Source organism: Culex pipiens, chromosome 2 (genome assembly GCF_016801865.2).
Source record: "Culex pipiens pallens isolate TS chromosome 2, TS_CPP_V2, whole genome shotgun sequence".
NCBI lineage: Eukaryota > Metazoa > Arthropoda > Insecta > Diptera > Culicidae > Culex > Culex pipiens.
Window position 1 is genome coordinate 73012555 of NC_068938.1, and position 20840 is coordinate 73033394.

At 36.9% G+C, this 20840-nt stretch overlaps 1 protein-coding gene across 1 annotated transcript in view; it reads left to right on the plus strand.

Annotated features, from left to right (window-relative positions):
* The first annotated feature begins 1512 nt into the window (after positions 1-1512).
* LOC120422916 (ATP-binding cassette sub-family G member 1) overlaps positions 1513-20840 on the plus strand; it is a 68812-nt gene continuing 49484 nt past the window's right edge. Inside the window, exons 1-2 of the mRNA XM_039586490.2 lie at positions 1513-1954; positions 17338-17809. Coding sequence (XP_039442424.1) covers positions 17758-17809 — 52 coding nt within the window. The 5' untranslated portion in view covers positions 1513-1954; positions 17338-17757. The remainder of the gene's footprint in view (positions 1955-17337; positions 17810-20840) is intronic.

Below are 20840 nucleotides of genomic sequence, written 5' to 3' on the forward strand. Positions count from 1 at the left end.
CCATAAGTTTGCCTTTAACAGCTTTGACAGCTGAATAGAAAAAGCCAAAAACCACCAAAAAAGCAGTTTTTTCAACATTTTTATTTTTAAAACCGTTATAACTTTGCAAGGATTTGACTTAGGACAATGGTCATCATGGAGACTTTTATGTAAAATTGTCTGGAAAATCGATTCCCACTATCGGCTTTGAAAATTTTGACGTATAGGCCACTATCCAAAAATAAAAAAACAGTTTTAGTAAATGATTTTTGTATTTTTTTAAGAGAGACATACCATCCTGCATTTTTTGTGAGTCTTTTTTTAACATTTTAGGCTATTTCCTCAAAAAATTTTAACGAAAAAAATCGTGACTTCACCTTAAAATTTAACTTTTAAACATAAGAATTGAAAAATCCCATAGAAGTGGCGTGTATTTTTGTTTCAGTGTTTTTTTTTCAGAAAGCCCGTCCAATTTCCTACAAGTTTATCTGTAACCACTTTTTGGTACGATGCAACGGCTTCGAGATACAGTCATTTTTTAATTACAGAATACAAAAATATCTAAATAACTTTCGCCCTTCTCAAATGTCATTTCCGAGTACAATTAGCTTCATATACACAAAAATGGCTTATATAGGCCTAGGATAACATGTCTACAAAGTTTCATTGAAATCGGAGAGGGTCGGGTACAAAAGTATCAGAAAAATACCTGATTTGAGCTGGAATTGCTATATAGCACTCATTTGTGTGCTGAAAAGTGTAACTTTTTGAAATTTGTAAAAAAAAGTTGTATGGCACTCGTTGCCAAGCTTGATTTTTTCCAGCACTCGTAGTATTTATATACAACCTGTGCTGAAAAAGTAGTCATTTTGCATTGTTTTCATTCTTTATATGGAAGAAGTTTCAATCTTGTCGTGCTATTTTGACACTGCCTGAAAATTGCTGTAAGTGCGACAACTGGCCAAAGGGACTTCATATTAGAACGCGTTTGACACACGCACAAGCCCGACTATCGGAAATATTTATAATTTGTATTTGTAACTCGGGACTCCGGAAACTGAATTTAACCAAACTTCGGGACAATGCACAGAACGGTCAACCAAGCAAAACGTGTTTGTTGTTGTTTACAAAGCGTGCTTTTTTTCAAGGTCAAACATTGAAATGCGTTCTTCTCGGGACGTCAAAAATCGACGCGATGAACTGTTTCAATGAACGAATGAAAACAATTTTGTGTTGCGGTGAATACCGAAGGTTTATTCTCCCGTATTAGGGCACTATTTTACCATTGTAATCAGGTAGAGTTATCCTTTTGGCCTTTCATTGTGGCTATAAATAAATATACGTTCTTTTTTAATGGAAGTCTAACTGAAAACAGAATTTGTAATTCAACCTATTCAAGCCACTGACTGTATTTGCAAAGTACTAAGGGCACCTCGACAATGCAGTTAGTATCCTTTCAAGACTCTCCGTCCAGTATAGTCGAGCTCAGCTGTTCGTGCTGAGCGTGCTATTCTCGCGAGAAGGGTTCCGCCACCGGTCGAAGCCGCAGTAGCTAGGTTCAGTCAAGACTTAGAAAGCCCGCGTTCTGGTCTTGGAGCAGAGAGTCGTCCGTTGAGTTCGCGCCAAGGAAGATTCTTTGCGCTCGCGCAACGTGCTCAGTTCAGTTCTAGTGCGTACGCGAAACCGTCCGGACGTGTGAGGTGAAACCGTGCAGTGTCTGGTCTTTGCAAGTCGGTTGAAAGTTCGGTTCGGAAGAAGCCTCCAAGTGCACGAGTGTCATCGCCGGATTGAGGGCAGAGAAGGTAGTGCTGTACGCGGAAGATCTCTCTTACAAGGCGGGGTTGCCAGGCGTCGAGTTCTGTAAATTGATTCAATTACCCGGCGAGAAGGGCCTGTAACTACCTTTTAATCAATTTGGCCACTTGTGTGGGGAAGTACAGCCGGTGACCAAGTTCTGGACTACCCAACGACAACGGTGAGTTCACAGTTCAAGCCGGCGGCTATTTTCGGACGGCAAAGTCAACGCCAATTTTCTCACATTGCACTTTAATTCAATCAACGAGCCGAGGAGCCAGTGTGCACCAGATTCGCGACTACCCTGTGTCATAGATTACGGACACGCGGTCCCGAGACTGGGTGAATGTTACGATCAACGACGATCAAGAGCATCGGGATTGCTTGGTGCGCGTGCAAGTCGGGCTTGTTTTCTGGGTCGCGCAAGTTACGCTACGTAACATCACGAAGAATGCTTCTCGATCCGCACTGTCTTCAAGCTGATAAGGACCTCGAAGTGGGACGACGCGGATTCTATTGAAAAAAATAAACGAGGGTGTAACCCAGATAGATATCAAGGGCTGGCAAACGTTCTCGAAGATTCTGACGCCATCGTTTAGGCGGACGGGCCAATCGAACGATTGATAACCGTGCGCGCGGAACAGATGGCAAAGTTCCCGGCCACAGTGTTGTGGCATGATGTGTTGTATCGGTTTGTGCAAGTGCAGCGCCGACGTGGTGTAGATCCTGGTTGTTGTAGGGAACTTTGAGCCGTGGTGTTTTCATACTGTTTTTTTAAGTATTTGAAATTTTGTGTTTAGAAATAATGACTTAAAATTAATTAATATTGTTTAACTTGATTTGGATGTTTTTTTTTCTGGAAATATTGGTAAACTTGACGACTTGAACCAGGTACCCAGTCACGAAATATTCTAGCAGAGCTGATTCTGCCAGAATCCTACTAGAACGGTGGAACATATCTGCTAGAATGCTGTAAGATTATCCAGCTCTTTGAGAATTCTGCTTGAACGTCGTGACTGGGTAATATTGTTTGAAACAAAGACAGATAGGGGAAATGGCCCCTTTGTTATCCCCTTAAAATAAGTAAATAATACAGCAATAATTCTGCCTTCTTCACCAGTTAATTTTTTTTTTTGAAAAACATAACCTTGAAACTTGGAACGTAAGGTAATAGCCTGATCATTTTTAAATCATAAAACTTCGCAGAAATAGATTTTTCTATCGCTTCCTATAGTTTCATAAAAAAAATATTGCATGATTAGAGCTAGCCTCAGATGCATTTAAGAGCAAGTTTTTCTACAGTGTGTCACAGGTCGTATCGAGGTGCCCCGATTTGAATAAAACATTTATCGTTTGTTTGGTGTTGAAAGTTTGTTGTAGAAACATTTTTTGTGAATAACTTAGTTTTCTAATATTTGAACTATATTTTCTTTTTCATAATTCCAGATTTTTTGAAATTGTTAAAACAACTATGCTGAAAGTTCCGTGTAAACTATATAAAAAAATCATGTGCACAAATAATCTTAGTGGGTTACATACATGTAGAAAATCAATATTAATATATTAATGAAAATAAATTAAATCCACTAAAAGATGATTTCCAATCACTCCTAGAAGTTTCATGAAAATATTACATGATTAAAGTGAGACACAGACGATTTAAGCATAAAATATTGCCATACACAAGGTGAATAGTCAAACTTTCTGAGCGTTTTACTTACATCACTGAGGAAGCTGTAATTTTTTAAAGTGAATATTACCTCTTTTATAATGTAATTATACCTCATTTTAGACTTAACAAGTGACATTACACCAGAAAAGTGGTAAAATTACACATTTTCAGAGGTAAAATTGCACATTTTTCTGACATTTCCTTCCCAGATGTGATATTACCATGATTGTTTTTTACTGTGTATAATCCTGCTCTAAAAATTAACTTTTCACAGAAAGCTCGTATCATGTATAGGTACCTATGGATTCAGAAAACTTTATTGCTTTTTTAGAATTATCTAAGCTCGATCCCACGCACACCAAGTTACTTACTTTACTTTTACTGCTCGTACAACCTCCGGGTCACGAGCTGTCTCCAGATGTGCTGCCACTGGACTCGGTCCTGGGCTGCTACTCTCCAATTCCGCTGCGAAACTCCCACACTTTCCAGATCTTCCTCCACTTGGTTTAACCAGTTCAAAAGTTATGGATCTCATTTATCTGTATGACAACTATGCTCAGATCCATCTTCCGATCACTCATTGGAAAGATAATGGAAAGAACTTCTAAAAGAGTACACAAGTTCGAAAATCTGGCAACCCTGTCTCAAGTTATGATCACTTAAGTGATTTTAATACACTTTTATGAAGCCGGATCTCACTTATCGGTATGAAAACATTGTTCGGTTCCATTCTTTCGACCTATCGTTTAATAGGTTATGACCTGTGGTTATGACGCGTGAACTCTTACGTTCTCATGTTATGAACACTTAGGTGATATTTAAGTGCATTCAACCCGGGTTCAACCCAGATCTCACTTACCTGCAAACGAAATCGAAAGTCTCAGAGTTTGAATATCTGGCAACCCTGTCTCAAGTTATGGCCATTTACGTGATACTTATGTATTTTTATAAGTCAGATCTTTTGAATTTTTTTACCAAAAATGTACCAAAAATTAACTTTGATGACAGATTTCAAATATTTTCGGATATTTTGTGGGACCCATTTTGGGACCCATTTAGGAGTGATTAAGGCACCAACCACATAGGTGTATAAAGTTAGTTTTTATTGATCACCCAGGATCCTAAGACCCGATGTCAATTTTTATGTTCAACGAGAAAAAAACACGATTGAAAACCATTTCTGATCACTTTTTTATATGTTAAAGCAAAAAAAAAAAATACAATGGAACATTTTACGATGGATCAACTATGGTCCCCTTGGAATGAGCTGTCAAGTAGGATGCTTTCTGTCAATTTAAAAAAAAGTCAATTTTATATCCTTATATTTTGTACTACAATGTCATTGAACTCGAAAAAGTAAGCTTTATCGTTGTGAACAATAATATCACCAATTTAAGCTTGATTTTAATTTCACTTCACACGAAAAAAAGTTTTATTCAACCTACCAAAATTCATCTTTTTTAACAGTGACTGCAAAATGTAAAACCAATCCAGATACATTCCAGACTCGATTATCCGAAGGTCTCGGAAAAATTTCACTTCGGATAATCAATTTCGTTGTCTAATTTTAGACTGACGAGCTTTAGTATGACCCCTAAACCACACTAAAGTGATTTAAAAAAATTAAATTTAAAATGGTGGCCAATATGACGGTGATGAAATATTGAATAAATGAATTTTATTATTTGAAAGGAATTCAGCTATTCAAATTTAACTAAAATGGGGTCGCAGAACTAGAATTTGATGTTTCAATCAAGAAAAATTTTTTTTTTTGTTCGTGATTCGATTATCCGAAGTCCCATACAAACCTTCGGATAATCGAACTTCGAATAATTGAAACTTCGGATAATCGAGGCTATCGATAATCGAGTCTGGACTGTATAAGATTAGCAACATGTTTTTTTTTAACTGTATGATTACTATTCGAACCTTTTTTTGGATTGCAAATTGGATTTAACATCGAGAAGTGAAGTTGAAACATTTTTGCGATCAATATTCCGTTTTTTTTGAAACAAAAAATCAGTATTGATTTAAACGTCCATTACTCGGTCGAAGATTATTTGCCCGTTCTGGAAATTTCTGAAAAGTAGGTACAGTCATCCCACATATTCGGAACACCCACAAATTCGGAACACTTTTGTGATAATTTGTCCATAGCACGCTAAATGCAGCCTTTCTCTCGACCCTACTATTTTAGGACCTTTATTTGGACATTCTCTTGCTATTTCACTAGTAAAAGTTGTACTTTTTGAACAAAAAACTTCACTTCAAGACTATTTTATCCAGAGCAGCAAAACACTGCCTCCAAATTGCCTGTTCCATGATTGTGGGATGTTATTGTGCCTCCCACAATTGTGGAAAACCTGAATTTAACTGATATTTTCACATCACTAAGCATGAGCTTCACTGGTTTCAGTGTGTGAAGTCATTATTTTGTTACAAATATGTACTCCTGGAGAGATCCAAAGTTTGTTTACATTCGTAAGAAAAAAGTTTTCCGAATTTGTGGATTTCAAGGGTCAAAGTTTTTCTTCAAAAACTTCATATAAAAGTTTAAATTTGCAGATGTTCGATACAACATTCGAAACATCGCAAGAAAAGCTTTCAAATGAAGGTAAAAGTGAATCATTAAGTTCAATTATCAATTTGCTATGATTTTTTGAACATTGGCCGATCTGTAAACTGTTCCGAATATGAGGGATGACTGTATTTGATGTCCCCTAAAACATATCACAAAATGAAAAAAAATAAGTGTTTTGTTTGCATATCATGTTTTAGTAACAAAAAGTGAAATTAAAACTCACCAAAAAAGTTTAACCATGTAACATAGTTCTTATCCGTACCTATAACTTTGCCGAAGACTTCAAATCGGTCAAAAAATTCCTTCATTTTTGAATTTTAATAAATCATTTTTGTTTAAACAGCTGCCAAATTTGTATGGAAAATTATATAGACAAACTAGTGATGCAAAATGGCTTCTTTGGGCATACCGATGGCACCTAAAAGTTTCAGCCGGATTAAATAAAACAAAAAAAAAAATGAATGACCGAAATCTCAGAGAATTGCTCATAAGAGGAATAAACAAAACAAAAGTAGGGGAAATATGCCCACTTTAAGCCTAATAAGTGGTCGTGTTTGAATGATGCTGGATAATCTGGATTGCTCCTTGAAAATCACTAAAACCAAGTACACCAACGAGTAGAGCAACTTTTTGTGAACATTTCTGTTTATTTTCACTTTTATGAAAAGTTATGCTATTCCTTTTTCAAGCATTTAAAAAAAATATTTCAAAAATGCATTCTAATCAGTTGAGTGCATTGGGCCACGCCCTATTTTTCTATTTTCAGCTTAGTTCTTTTTCTTCCAGCGCTCTTTTGGGTCTGCTTAGTGCTGCCAACAATGATGAAATTTTAAGTGAACGCTCACGAAAAGTAGCATTCATAGCGAAAGTTTCCTGGCAGCACTTGCTCACTCTAACAGGCGCTGCACCAGCATGTTGGTGGTGTTGGTGGCCACCCTTTGTTCTTTATTTGCCTTCGCTCCTTGCTCGGTTTTCTTCAGCCTTCGATTAGAATCGGTATTCAAAATTGAAACGTCAAAAGACTTAGCGCGTTTGTTTTTTTGTTGGTGCTTGCTCATTATTTACATTTTTCGGGATTATTTTTCAAGTGAGTGACTAAGTAATGGTCAAAAGAACATGTTGCCGGTAGTTGGAAGCAATTTTATAACTTAAGCGCTTTGAAATCGTTAGCGCAAGTGAAAAGATATTGATGGCGACTTTCGTTAAGCAGTTAACCTGTGATCTTGCGTGTGGATGTGTGTGCCACCAAAATGATGAGAAATGGTCTCGCAAAATAGAAATTATGATCAAAAGTGCATTAAATTTGATCTTTTGGCCAGTAAATGGCATAAATTGCGTGCTTACTCGAAGAGGTGCTGATGCCGGTAAGTTTATAGCCTAAATAATTTTTTTGGAGCTTTAATCGAGCATCAAACTCTCCATATGACGAAGATAGGTATTTGATTAGAAAGCGTATATTTCCCCTATGAACGCATATTTTTAAATTCTACGGAATATAATTTCCTGCAAGAATCGATTCTTAAAAATGAAGCTAATGCTGTAAAATTAAGTTTTCCTAAAGAATAAAAAAATCAATCCAATACATTGTCAACAATAAATTGTTTCATCCTAAGCTACTGAAGAACGGATTTATTTTCTTAAAAATAATGCTATGAATTATGAATGAGGATTGCAACAGATAAATCACTGATGATATTAATATTAATGATTTGCACAAGACATTCCTGAAAGTCAACCCTATATTGAAAATTTCCCAGATCGATTCCCAGTCTCCCCTACCCGGGAACAGGTTACGGACTGCCTGGATTTTGCACTATCGCGGTTTTTTCCGTTATTGATTTTCAAGACGCGGTGGTTATTGTAGTAGTAGAACTAGTTCCTCGCGACATTTTTTTTGCGACTGTTTTTTCCAGCTCAGCCTCAAAAAGTGTGGCCGTCGGTGACAGTGAATTACTGATGCAGCCCCCCGGATGGCCTGCTGGTTGACCGGTAGTTGAGAATCGATTGAAATGTAGTTTGTAGACTCGCGCTGAACTGTAGTGACTTTGGGTGTAGTGTGGCTAGACCGACTCTAACGTGCTGTTCTAAAACGGTGGCTGTTACAACGGTGAGCAGCTGTTGCAGTTCAGTTTTAATTTCAGCTACAGGCTTTAAAGGAGGTGTTTGAGTAAAAGTGGACGGATGAGAATTTCTGAGCTAGTCTGTGTGTGTGTGTTGCAAAATAGTGGTTTGAATAATTGAAGTTGTTTAATTGTTATACCACCATGTGGAGTGATCGAATTCAATGTTGGTTATTTAGGGAAAGACTCTAGTCCTATAGTGTACAGGCAGGTGAGTTAGAGTGATAGTAGTTTTATTCATCCCAGAATCGATTATCCGAATTTTCGATTGTCTGGCAACTATCTGAAGTTGTACAAAGCATGAATCAATTCTATTCATTTATATAGATAAAGGGATAACCCAATAATGTTCTAACAGTTCGACCCTTCAACCTAAAATTGTCAAATGTCATAAACACTTTAATACCAGTTTCTCCGATACGACTCTGCTCGGAAGTGTTCGTATAATCAATTCATCTGATTGCAATAAAATAAAACCGGCTGTTGGCCGTTAAATTTGCTGCTGCTGCGGTAGAGTTGTATTCAAATCAGCTGTGCTCCATACCTTTCGATAGAACGTAACTTTTTCGCATCATCTGAAATTCCAATTCAAATCTGATTAGCAGACGGCTAGGATCTACAACGCGATGACCTTCAGCAACACCGTTATTAGCGCCAACTAAAGTTCACCGCGATCAGGCGTCAAAAATCGCGGCCCATTTGCCCCTCGTGCTGATAATTGTATGACCTTGGAGTTCAATTTGCAAAACAGGAAGAAATTGGGGGTGAGATGAAGGCCAACCAGCATGTCGGCGGATGAGCGTCTTCTGAGCGTTGGACAGGTGGCGCGAAATCTACCCAAAACTGGAAGAAAAGGGGCCTGTCTTTCGGCGTGGAAGACCTTGTGCAGATTGAATTATGAACTTGAATTCTGGGAAGTCGTTGGTCAAACCCCTCTCGCGTTCTAAAGTTGGTTCTAGCTGTTCGTTTTAGAAGTTGATTATACGGTTGGCAAATCGCGAGTTGACCAACATCTAAACGACCAGATGATGGAGGATGCATATTCAGATGAGATATTTTTAATGACCCTCCTGTGCTCGATTCCTGTCGTTGACTTTTGCTTCGGACAGAATTGAAATTTCAAATTAGAACCAGTTTGGTTGAGATTCGTTGGCTTGTTGGAGGCACATGCATGAAAATTACTAGGAAGAACCAATGGTTTGCATAAAAATCAAGCCTACAATGAACCTCCAAGTGTACAATTTTAAACTAGTCATAGTATGATACCCTGAAATTATAGGATATATTTCTGAGTACATAAATAGTACGGATTTAGCCAAACATTTACCAAACGATTTTTTTTTCGAAGAGACCAACATTAAATATTAGTTTTTGCCCATTCTCATATGCAAGACTTGATTTTTCAGCCTCGAAAATATTTTTATCGGAGAGCTCGTTCAATTTCCCAAAATTTTGCGTTTGACCGCATTTCAATTGGAAGTATTGGCTTACAGATAAAACCATTGAACAAACGAGTTTAATTGACAAGCATTCTGTTAAAAACATGTTTGAGACTTAGAAATGACCAAAAACCACAAAACTAGCCAAAACTCCTGTTATTCAACATTTTTATTTTTTAAACCGCTGTATCTTCACAAGGATTTGACTTAAGACAATAGTAAAGACGGAGGCTTTTATGTAAAATTGTCTGGAAAATGGGTATCTACCAGAGCCCAAAACTTCAAATACGAGACGTTTTGCAAATGTGACTTTCTGGAACGCTTGAATTACCCCTTTATAGGTTTCTCGCACGGATTAGTTAGAAATTGTTGCACAATTGATGTGTTTTCAATCCTAAAAAACTTGCCATGTTGGTAAACAAACGCCATATTGCCATTGTTGTTCGGTAGCGTTTATCAGCCCCTCTCTGGGGCTCTAGTTCCCGCGATCGGTTATTGAAATGTTGAAGTTTAGACCAGTTGAGCATGAGCATGAGCATGAGAGACCACCCATGGTTGTCCTTCTCCGTTGCTGAACAGGACCATAATATCCCATCAGCACAACCGGTCACACGCTTCAACGATCAAATGATGTTTCCCTTATCAACAGCATGCATGAATGCGCTGAAAAGATAAAACATCACGATCATCAAAACTAGAGCCGGTGCGAATAGGAAACAGTCGTTGGCCACCAACGGCGCCCGCCATGTCAGTTTGTAGATCTCGAGGGAATGGGACGGGAATGTTAGTTAGCACAGGCTGCTACCAAGGGTGGGTTCTATACGATATCCACACCCCCGCGTGTGCCGGAAAACTACTTCTACTTGTTAGTGGGTAAGGGTAATGGCCAGGATTCAACATAGAGGATGATGATGCGACCCAATAATCAATAAATGTTGAAGTTTAGACCAGTTAATTTTTTTTTTGTTTTCTAGAGTCATACAATCCATCATTTTACGTTAGAATTTTTGTAACTAATTTAACGATATTTTCAAAAATGCGCAAAAAACCGTTGATTAAGCCGTTGATGAGCTGACCTGATTTTTAAAGCTTAAAAACATAAAATCTTATAGAAACAGCTTAAATTTTTGTTTCAGTGTAATTTTGTTTCAAAAAGCTTGTCAAGATTCATCGTAAAAGTTTTTCTTTGATCCTTTCTTACAGCTTAGAGATACCGCTATTTTAAAATTTTGAAATTAAAACAATCATATTTGAAAAACTTACGCCCATCTCACATGTTATTCTCGAGTGCATCTTCCTCTATACACACAAAAATAGATTATAATCCTGGTATAAAATGTCTACAAATTGTCGGATTGAATTCGGAGAGGATTTTTTTTTGTTGTAAAAAGCCATTGTGAGAAAACAATTATTGAAAAATTTTGTAATATATTTTTGGTGAAGCAGCTGTTGCACACAGTTTTATTTTTTTTAATAATTGACATTTAAGGGGTTACATACATGTAAATCGACAAAAAAGTTAGAGGTTGGTGTGAGCACACACTAAATTTTATTTAAAATTTGTTTTCAGGGCATTAGAATATATATTTTCATTTAATATCAAAACAAATTTGAAGACATTTGGTTGTATCATTGCCGAGATATAGCTATTTGAAATTAGCAGTTTCAAAAACCGAGTGCCACGATATCTTAACACTGCCTTGACCAAATCGGCTCAAAATTTTGGTGAAATCTTGTTAAACCAGTCCTGTGTGCATGACGAAGGCCGATTTTCAAAAAACTTATATAAAAAAAGAAAAAAATATTTTTTTTTATCATATAAAAAATCGTCAGTTTTTAATTTTTGTATTTTTTCAAAAAAGCAAAATTTCTAAATCGAGTACACGGGATATGTCTTGAGAGTCTTCACCCCAAATTTTAACCAATTTGGCCCATCCCAACTCGAGATGTCAGGGTACCCGTTAATCAACTCGATGTTTCGAGAAAAACGCTCAGAAAGTTTGACAGTCCACTTTGCGCACGGCAAAATGTTGAGCTTAAAATCATCTCTAACTCATTTTCATCATGTAAACTTTCAGGAGTGATTGAATTTTTTTTGTAGTGGATTCAATAAATTTTCTGTAATATGAAATTATGCGATTTTCTACATGTATGTAACCCAAATAAGTTCGTTGACCCCTCAAAAGAACCGGACAAATCTCTATTTTCAGAATCTACAAAGAAATCCGGAATTGGTCACTTGGCCACGGAGATATTCCGGAACCTAGTGGGGTAGGTTTTTGTCCGGGTATGCAACCCAATCTAAAAATCATGATTATTATCATAAATTCTTCAAAAAAACATCCCAATTTGCTCCATGACCTGTTCTGGACATATTAGGCATATTCCTTTGATCCCGGACCTACGGATATGAATTGGCCACCCTTCCGGAACCGACTACACAGGAACGGATGTCGAATTCTACATCAAGTCTAATATGGCTTCCGACATGTCAAACGGCACTAATTTTGACTCAGAAAATCAAATTTGACATCCTCAGTACGTTCCGATGCCATTTGGCCACCCTTCCACCAACCCGAAATATCCGTAACATGGTTCCGATGGACCAATTTTGGTAATTTCACGAGCACACTTTCCGACAAGTCAAACAACACTGATTTTGGCTCAGGAACTCAAATTTGACATCCTCATTACGATCTGGTGCCATTTGGCCACCCAGCCACCAACCCGGATATCCGCAACATGGTTCTGATGGACCAGTTTCGGTAATTTCACAAGTACACTATCCGACATGTCAAACAACACTGATTTTGGCTCAGGAACTCAAATTTGACATCCTCAGTACGTTCTGGTGGCATTTGGCCACCCAGCCACGGATACTTTCCGATTTGACAATTACCGAAATTGGTCCATCGGAAAGATGTTACGGATATTCCGGGTTGACGGCAGGGTAGCCAAGTAGATTTATGGCAGTTCAAACCTATGATAAATTTGTACAAAAGTTGCATTAAACGGCTAATGAAGCGAAAATCTGCATGAGCTTTAATTAAGCGCTTAAGGCTTATGACACCATTGCTTGTTTGTAATTTTCTCCCCTAAAGCAGTTATTAAAGCCAAATTGCACACCACATAAACCTACCGAAACAAACCCACGCTCGATGTCTCATAATTTGATTTCACAGCTGAGCAGTTCTCCAGCTTTCTGCATTTTTTTAAATTTTGAATTTTTAAATATTTTTCCTTTTTTTAAATTTTGCAATCTTCCTTTTATCAAATAAGCCTTTTGCATGATTGGTTTCTCTAACAAGTATCTATGTATATTAAGGGGCTGCCATGAAAAGTGCTATGAGAATATTCTAAATTTCATATCTTGAGAAGAAATTTTCTGTGCGGTTTGTTGTCTTGGACAAAGATGTAGATAGAAACATATTCAGAAAAATGTTTAATTACATAAAAAAACTTTTTCTTAAATTAACAGTGTATGACAAACATAAAAAAATGCACAGTCGTATTATTTGACTCTTTCGAAATGTTAGTCGTGTTATATGACTTCTGAGAAAATGAAAAATATCACAAATTTTTTTTTTTTTAGATTGTAAATGTATCTAGATTTTATATCTACTGAAGAATATTTTTTTCAGAGATTTACGAGGATGGACACTGGTGAAAAATTAGAAAACACAGTGTTTCATACAAATCAAAAATGCAATGGAAAGTTAATTTGCGAAAACATAGAGAATCGCTCAGCAACCACTCGCGAGCACGCCTCAACGCGCCGATTTGCGCATAAGCTTGCGCTGCTCCGACTCAATTCATGCGTATAGCGCTGCTGCAGCTTAAACTCGCACGGTGCATTTGCCACCACTTCTTGAGCAGCATTGTCTTTCGGCGAAACAGCTGATCGGCTCAACATAAAACAATAGGCGTTTTAGGTTAGGTTTAATTTTCGGTTCCGATTGACCGCACGCAAGGTCACGTCGCGGCTAATGTTTGTGCGCTAGCCGAAAGGTTTTACAGGTTCTCAACAGTGATCAAATACGCTTCAAGGAGCGTATGTTGGCGCCGTTGTGGGATCTCTTGGCACAATTACTTGTTAGAAATATGTTCTTGAACGTTAAAAGTGATGTGCGACAAGATGTAATTTATTTTATTTTGGTTTGTTTGTATATCGTGTTAGGTCCTTCTACATGTTAATACAGAATGAATTCGCTAACTGGAACGACTGACAGCTGTCAAAATCTTGAAACCACGTGGTCGTAAATCGTTGGACAATGTTGTTATAATGTCATCATCAGTTTGACAACTGATTTTGACGTTTGAGTGCGAAGTAACGAATCCGCTTTTTATTGAACGTACTCAAGATCAAAGTCGTTTGACAGCTAAACTTAAAGCAGTCACATGTGGCAACATATTACACCGCCGACGACGATGTAGTTGCAGTTAAAATGACGACCTTTGCCTTGAACGCGTGTTAACACTGCTAAGGCTGAGCTGCTTTCTGTGGGCAATGTCAAAAATACGAATGACAACTAGCGGCCAGTCGTGGGGTCGTTTGACAAATCCAAAGGTGCGCGCGGACGGCCACTGATCCGGTTGGGTTGTTGCGGTGACGATAATTAAAGGTTTTGGCCGTGGTGGCGCCGGCCGTGATGGCCATTTTTTGACGCCACTACCGTGGAATTGCTTAGAGTCAAGTGGCGGAAAGAAACCGGTGTCCCAGGAGGTGGCACTCGAGAAAGGAATTTGAAGCTCGGAAGTCGAATTTCTCGTGATGTTTGGCAAATCGGTCAATCGCAAACTTGTTCAAAACTATTCAAATAAATCGGTGTCTTATTTTGAGTCGAACTCAAATCAAACCTTAAAATGTTTAAAATCCAGAATTATGTTATAACATTAACATCATCTTTCACAACATAATCAAATAAGGCGGTGCAAGGTAATCAGATTTGAAATTTAAAATCATGTTTTTTTTAACATATTTCTAAAATAGCAATTTGTGACAATAATGTGATTTTAATTTTTTTATCTCTTGTCATATTCGAATCAACGACTGATCTTATGGGAATGAGTACATCGTTTTGCCAGAAAAATGTATAATTTTACCTTTAAGAATGAGTAATTTTATCACTATTCCAGTGTTTGTCATTGTTGAGTCTCAATTGAGATAATATTACATCTAAAAATAGGTTCTATTACTTCTTCAAATATTACAACTTTAAAATTCACACATTTACTCATGGAGCAACACGAGAAATGAAAGGTTAAGCATTTTGACAGTTGGAACCATTGATTTTGCAAATCTCGAGACAGCTTTAGTTTCTTCAAAGAGTTGTTGCAAATGGAAATGAGCAAATTTTTGGTTTGATTGAAAACTAGGGTGGTTCACGATTAGTGTGATTTTAGAAAATCAAAAAAATTCTTCAATCAAAATCAGAAATATTTTTAGGATAATAAAAAATATTTTTAGGATTGTTTTTTGTCTTCTAAAAAATATTTGTGCTTGCCAATCCAACAACTTTGTCCAAGACACCAACATTTTATCTCAAAATCTACGCCTTCTTCGACCAAATTTTGAGAACGCTTCGGAGCAAACCTCAAAAAATAAGTTTTTTTTTTGGAAAATGGCAATTCAGGGTTAACTTTTAGAGAACAGTTATATTCGGGGCACTTTTAGAGCTCAGCATAAAAAAACAATCATTTTTTTGCAAAGTTAATTTGGACTTAAGGGTAAAAAGTTACAGATATTTTGAGGAAAAAAGATGAAAATTTGAATCTTGAATATCTCAAAAAAACGCAGGCCAAATATTGAGCGCAAGGTTGAATTTGAAAGAGGAGATCTAGCACTACAAACGCTGAAAAAAACTCAGGGTTATTTTTTATCTTTTGAAAATGTCAAATTGTCATGGGAAATGTGTATGGGACCACGCTAAAAAAATTTTAAAATTTTCCAACTATATGTTTTCTGTGTCATTTTGTCCGCTGAATCTGAACATGCACTCAAAATTGAGCTGAGGTATAAAAAATATATATTTGTTAATATGTTTGGTTCACATGACAACAGCGATGGAAGAATCAACATCAAAAGAAAATCATTTAACGTTCATCAAGAGAAAAAATCTAAAGGGAACATGACTCTCCTCTCTCGCGCACGAAAGATCGGTAAATGGAATCTAAAAAAATCATCTTGCTGATTATTCGGCGGACCATCTTTTTCACTACTACACTTGCAAGTGTTACGTCACACGTCGAAAAATGACGTCTCACTTTTTGTAGATGGACAATGTGTGTAAAAAAGCGAAATAAATAATTTTAATTGGTGGTGACAAGGAAATTCACAAAAAAAATCATCAACGGATTGATTTTCGTGGAAAAGTTCTGGAGCGATTTTTTTTTTTGCGTGATTTTCCTTCCTTTTTGATCCTTGCATGAAAATTTTACATTATAAAGCTCGAAAACTTCTTACATTTTTCGGAAATTAATTTCCATTTAATTTTGCGATCTGGACCACTGTGATAAGAGGAATTTTAGAGGATTTGTTTAATTTGAAAGACTTAGTATTCATTGAATTTCGTTGACTTGATTTTAATCTAATCGACTTCCTTTGGGTCGATAAATAAGGGATCATCAAGAAAGGGAGGTATTAACTAATATAACAAAATATTCGGAGTGTGTTACTTGGTGTGCTGTGTAATATCGGAACTATGAACTATCCATCGTTATAAGAAGGTTTATCGAGAAATCAGACATCGTCAACTGGAGAGTGGACTGTAATAACTAACCATTTATTAAGAATGTGTTTCTTATTAGACGCAAATTTTGCAGTAAAAAACTGTCTTCTTTTGATTACATGCTTAATAGGATGTAACAAAAATGACTTTTTGGCGGGCATTCAGGGGTTTGTTCCAGTGGGCATACTGAGCTCAAATACTAAATATGAGCTTGATTGGACGTAACAGGAGCTGGCGCTCCGCCTTCAATTTTAAATGGAATTTAACTCGTAAAAATACCTTTTTTCAAAAATGTCTACTTTTGAGGCACTTTGGCCACCAATGCGTTTATCAAAAACATCACATGCCAAACTTTGCAGGTCTGTACCGAGCTCCAGGGTGCTCAAAATTTCAATGTTAAATATACCAAAAGATGCGCAGGGATCTGGCCAACACGCCAATGATCTTGAAAATAGACGCTTTAGTGACCAAAATGCCTCAAAAATAGTTTTTTTTTTCAAAAAAAGTATTTTTACGGGTTAAATCCGATTTAAAATTGAAGGGCGGAGCGCCAGCTCACGGAGAAAAAAGTGTTCCCAAAATCGTAAACAACCGTTCATGAAATTCAGAACCACAAACAAAGTGTTCAAATTTCATGGTACGATTTTGAAAAACGTACCATGAAATTTGAACACTTTGTTCGTGGTTCCCAATTTCACGAACGCTTGTTCACGATTTTGAGAACTCTTTTTTCTCCGTGCTCCTGTTACGTCCGATCAAGCTCATATTTGGGATTTGGGCTCAGTATGTCCTTCGGAGCAAACCCCTGAATGCCCGCCAAAAAGTCAATTTTGTTACACTCTAATGCTTAACTAATAACCACAGTTACAAAATAACTTTTGCGTGCTCATTAAGGCAACAACAGTCTCTAGTTTTCCCCCTCCCTATCTCAAACAATTCATCAATCAACAGATCCATCGCTCCACTCATTACTCCAGGTCATCACCAATGCACTAAAACGTCTTTCATTTCCTTCTCATTACAGCCGGTGACGATCGAACCCGCCGTTGCATGCATCTAATTGTCGTCGGAATTTCGCGTTGAGCAGAGGCGAGCTTTTTTGTTTCAAAGAAAAGTTTTTCTCCACCAAAATCATTACTTTTGCACGATAAATGAAAGCACCGGCACGTGTCAGGGGGGTGTCACTGCGGCAATTGGAACTCGTGCAAAACAATAACATGATCAGCGGTGGAGCTTTTAATTGACGGGTTCAGGATCTTGGAACTCATTAACGACTGTTGTTTGCGGATTGCGCACCAGGAGAGAAATACCAGTGGCAATTGGTGTGTTTGTGTGTGAATTGACTGCTCACGTGTCGCTACTTTTGTGCAAGATTATCTGATAGTGGTGTGAACAGGTGTAATTGCTTCGGAGGAAACATTTTGGGACAAGTGTGGAGTTCGCGATGGATATCACCTTTGACAACATCTACTACACCGTTTCGGTGGGGAAAAAAGGTAAGTGACAACTAGATTTGACATTATTGATAATCTGCACGTGTTTCAAAGTTACTATAAAGTTCTAATGCAACAGTCGAGATTCTTCAAGTTCTTGTAACAAAAAGCTCCAGAAATCAGCCACGTGCTACCCTTGAAATGTTTCCAAAAACTGATAATGAAGTGCTAAATTCGACAAGCTCCAATCTGTGTTCTCATTCAAGAACCCGCATTCTGTCCAGATTAAGAATTTTAAAACTGCCCTAGGTCAGTAACAGACTCGCTGTCTGGGCGGCGTACATTAATATTAAAATACAAACACGAATAGGTTCACGGCCATACGTTGTCAGAAGCAAAGAAAGCAAAGACGTGCCCAGAATCGAAAGCTATCGGTTGAGAGAGTTTTGCGAAAGCTGTCGGCTGTGTTGATTGTCTCGAGGATGTTCTTCCTCTCTCTCTATGAATCATAAAGAAGATTGAATGTGGAATGTATGAAGGTTGAGTAAGTTGAACGTGGTAGATTTTTTTGTTAAAAGTCAATTACATTTTGCTTTGTTTGTCAATGTTTAAACAATTTAAGTTCAACTTCATTAGATATTTAAAATGTACTATTACAAATGTCCTGCCAAAATCATGGCAGAAATCTTCATAGCTGAATTTTATTTCCCTTAAATCTCAGCGCTTAGTTGATCCATCTTTTTTCATAGAAACTCTCATTGCTGACAATAAAATTTTCCCTCTCATTGCCACGCAAGTAGCTACAAACTTGATTTAATAAACGTTACTTAATCCACTTTTACATACATTCAGTCAGAATTAATATTTTTGATAGGGTTGTCAGATCATCAATATTTTGAACGCGTTGGAAAGGTCTTTTGATTATACATCAAACGATGACAGATCCGGGTAACGTTGTTATCAACATTTCTGAGATCCGGCCTTCAAAAGTGTATAAATAACACTAAATTGCTAATAACTTTTGATAGGGTTGTCAGCTCTTCAATGTTTCGGACTCGTTGAAAAGGTGTTTCAAATACCTTTCAGAAAATGTATAACATGATGTCTAACAAAAAACTCCCACACACATACACTCACAGACCTTTGTTCACAATTTGATTCTTAGTCGATATGTATACGTGAAGGCGTGCCTAGGAGGTCAAATTAAGATGTTTATTTTTTGAGTGATTTTATAGCCTTTCCCCAGTGCGAAAAAAAAAAAAAAATTAAACGCACACAGACACAGGCTTCAATCAACAATTTAAGAAAAGAGCTTTCAAATCTGAGTGAGTTCTGGTTTAAGAGCCATAGTTTAATCGAATTAAAACTTACAAAAAGGTTTGAATTTTATTCTGTTATGATTTTCGGGAAAAATATAAAATGTTTCAAATCCAGAGTTTTTTAATAGGTCATATAAACATATAAAACACAATTGGGTATTTTAACCATTAGTGGACCTAGCCTTTTGTACATCACAATGAAATCTGAAGTCTTTTGAACAATTCTGACTATTTGTTTCATCAATTATTTGCTTTTGTGCAGAAAAATAGCTATTTGAAAAAAAAAATGTTTTTGCCAGTTTTGGACCCCCTTGTCCTATAGTCGGATTATGGACCCGGGTACACTTTGGGAAACTGTTGTTTTTATATCAAAATTAACCGATATTTGATGTTCTGATACATGGTGTGGGTCTAATAATAGATATAAAGATTAAAAGTGGGCACTTGCTTACTTTTCACTGTAAACAAATAAATTTTGTTTATAGAAACTTTACAGACTTTTAAACTCATATATTTCCAAAAAATATAAAAAACGTGTCGAAAACCACTGTTAACATTAAAATGATAACAGTAATGTTGATGCAAATTTTCCATATAAATTACTTAAATAGTTGACCAAAACAAAGCAATGGATGCATGCCTAATTAAAAAAAAGTATTGTTATTGATTTATTATTATAAAATATCATTTCAAACTTCAATTACAATGCTTCAATAAAGTATAATGAACTGAAATTTTGATCTAATCTAATCTAATCTAATCAAACACAAGCGCAGCCAGTCCGAAGAAAGCATCCTGGAAGAACTTGTGGTAAGATTACGCCTCAAGTCCTTTCTTGTCATTATTAATGATTACAGTACATCCGAGTTACCCCGAAAATGTATAGCAAAAATTAAAGCGGCCAGGCCTACTGCGTTGCATTAACCGCAGAGACAGATTCTGTGAACGGATCACATTTCACAGAATCATCAGGGGAGGAAGGATGCGTGGACATACCGTACCAAACGCTCCGAATCAGTTGTGGTGTGGTGTGTAAGTGTAAATTTGGCAGATAATAATATTTAGTGGCGTGGGGAGGGGAGGGGGAGGAAATGAGGATAGGAGAAAGGGAAGGTGGGAAAGGGATAATATTGATATATCATTTGATTTATAGAATATTATATAAAATAAGAGAATAAAATCATATATCAAATAATGATAGATATATGGATGGATCTCACCAAATCAAGATTTAACAGCTCCAGCAGGGTTTTAACTTATCATCAAAAGCCACTTGAATTGTCATTCTTCTAAGACTTCTAGACTTGAACAGGACTACAGTAAAGTAGCGGGCAGCAACAATCAAGGTTTCGGTTCTTCCAGCAGCGATCCTGGCACCGCTCGACCGGCAGCAAAGGCATACGACGCCGCAAGTTGGTACTGATCACCACACGATGAATTTCGTTCGTGTAGTCGTCACCTCGATGAAGAGCATCACGCCGACGAGAAATTGAAATCAGGGTTTTGATATTCCACCGACACTACCTCAACTGCTACCACAATTAAAATTGTACAGGAACTCCGGTTTAAACAATTAAATCGAACGTTTTAAAAAAACAAATTCCAAAAATATGACAGCGGAAAAAAATACGTCCGTTTCCACTCCCAGATTACTTCGATCTCGTATAATGAACTGAAATTTTGATCAATTATAAATTCTTACAGTTTCAGCAATTTAGGTACTTTTAACATGAAAACAGTTATACATAATCATGATTGAAATATATGCATATACA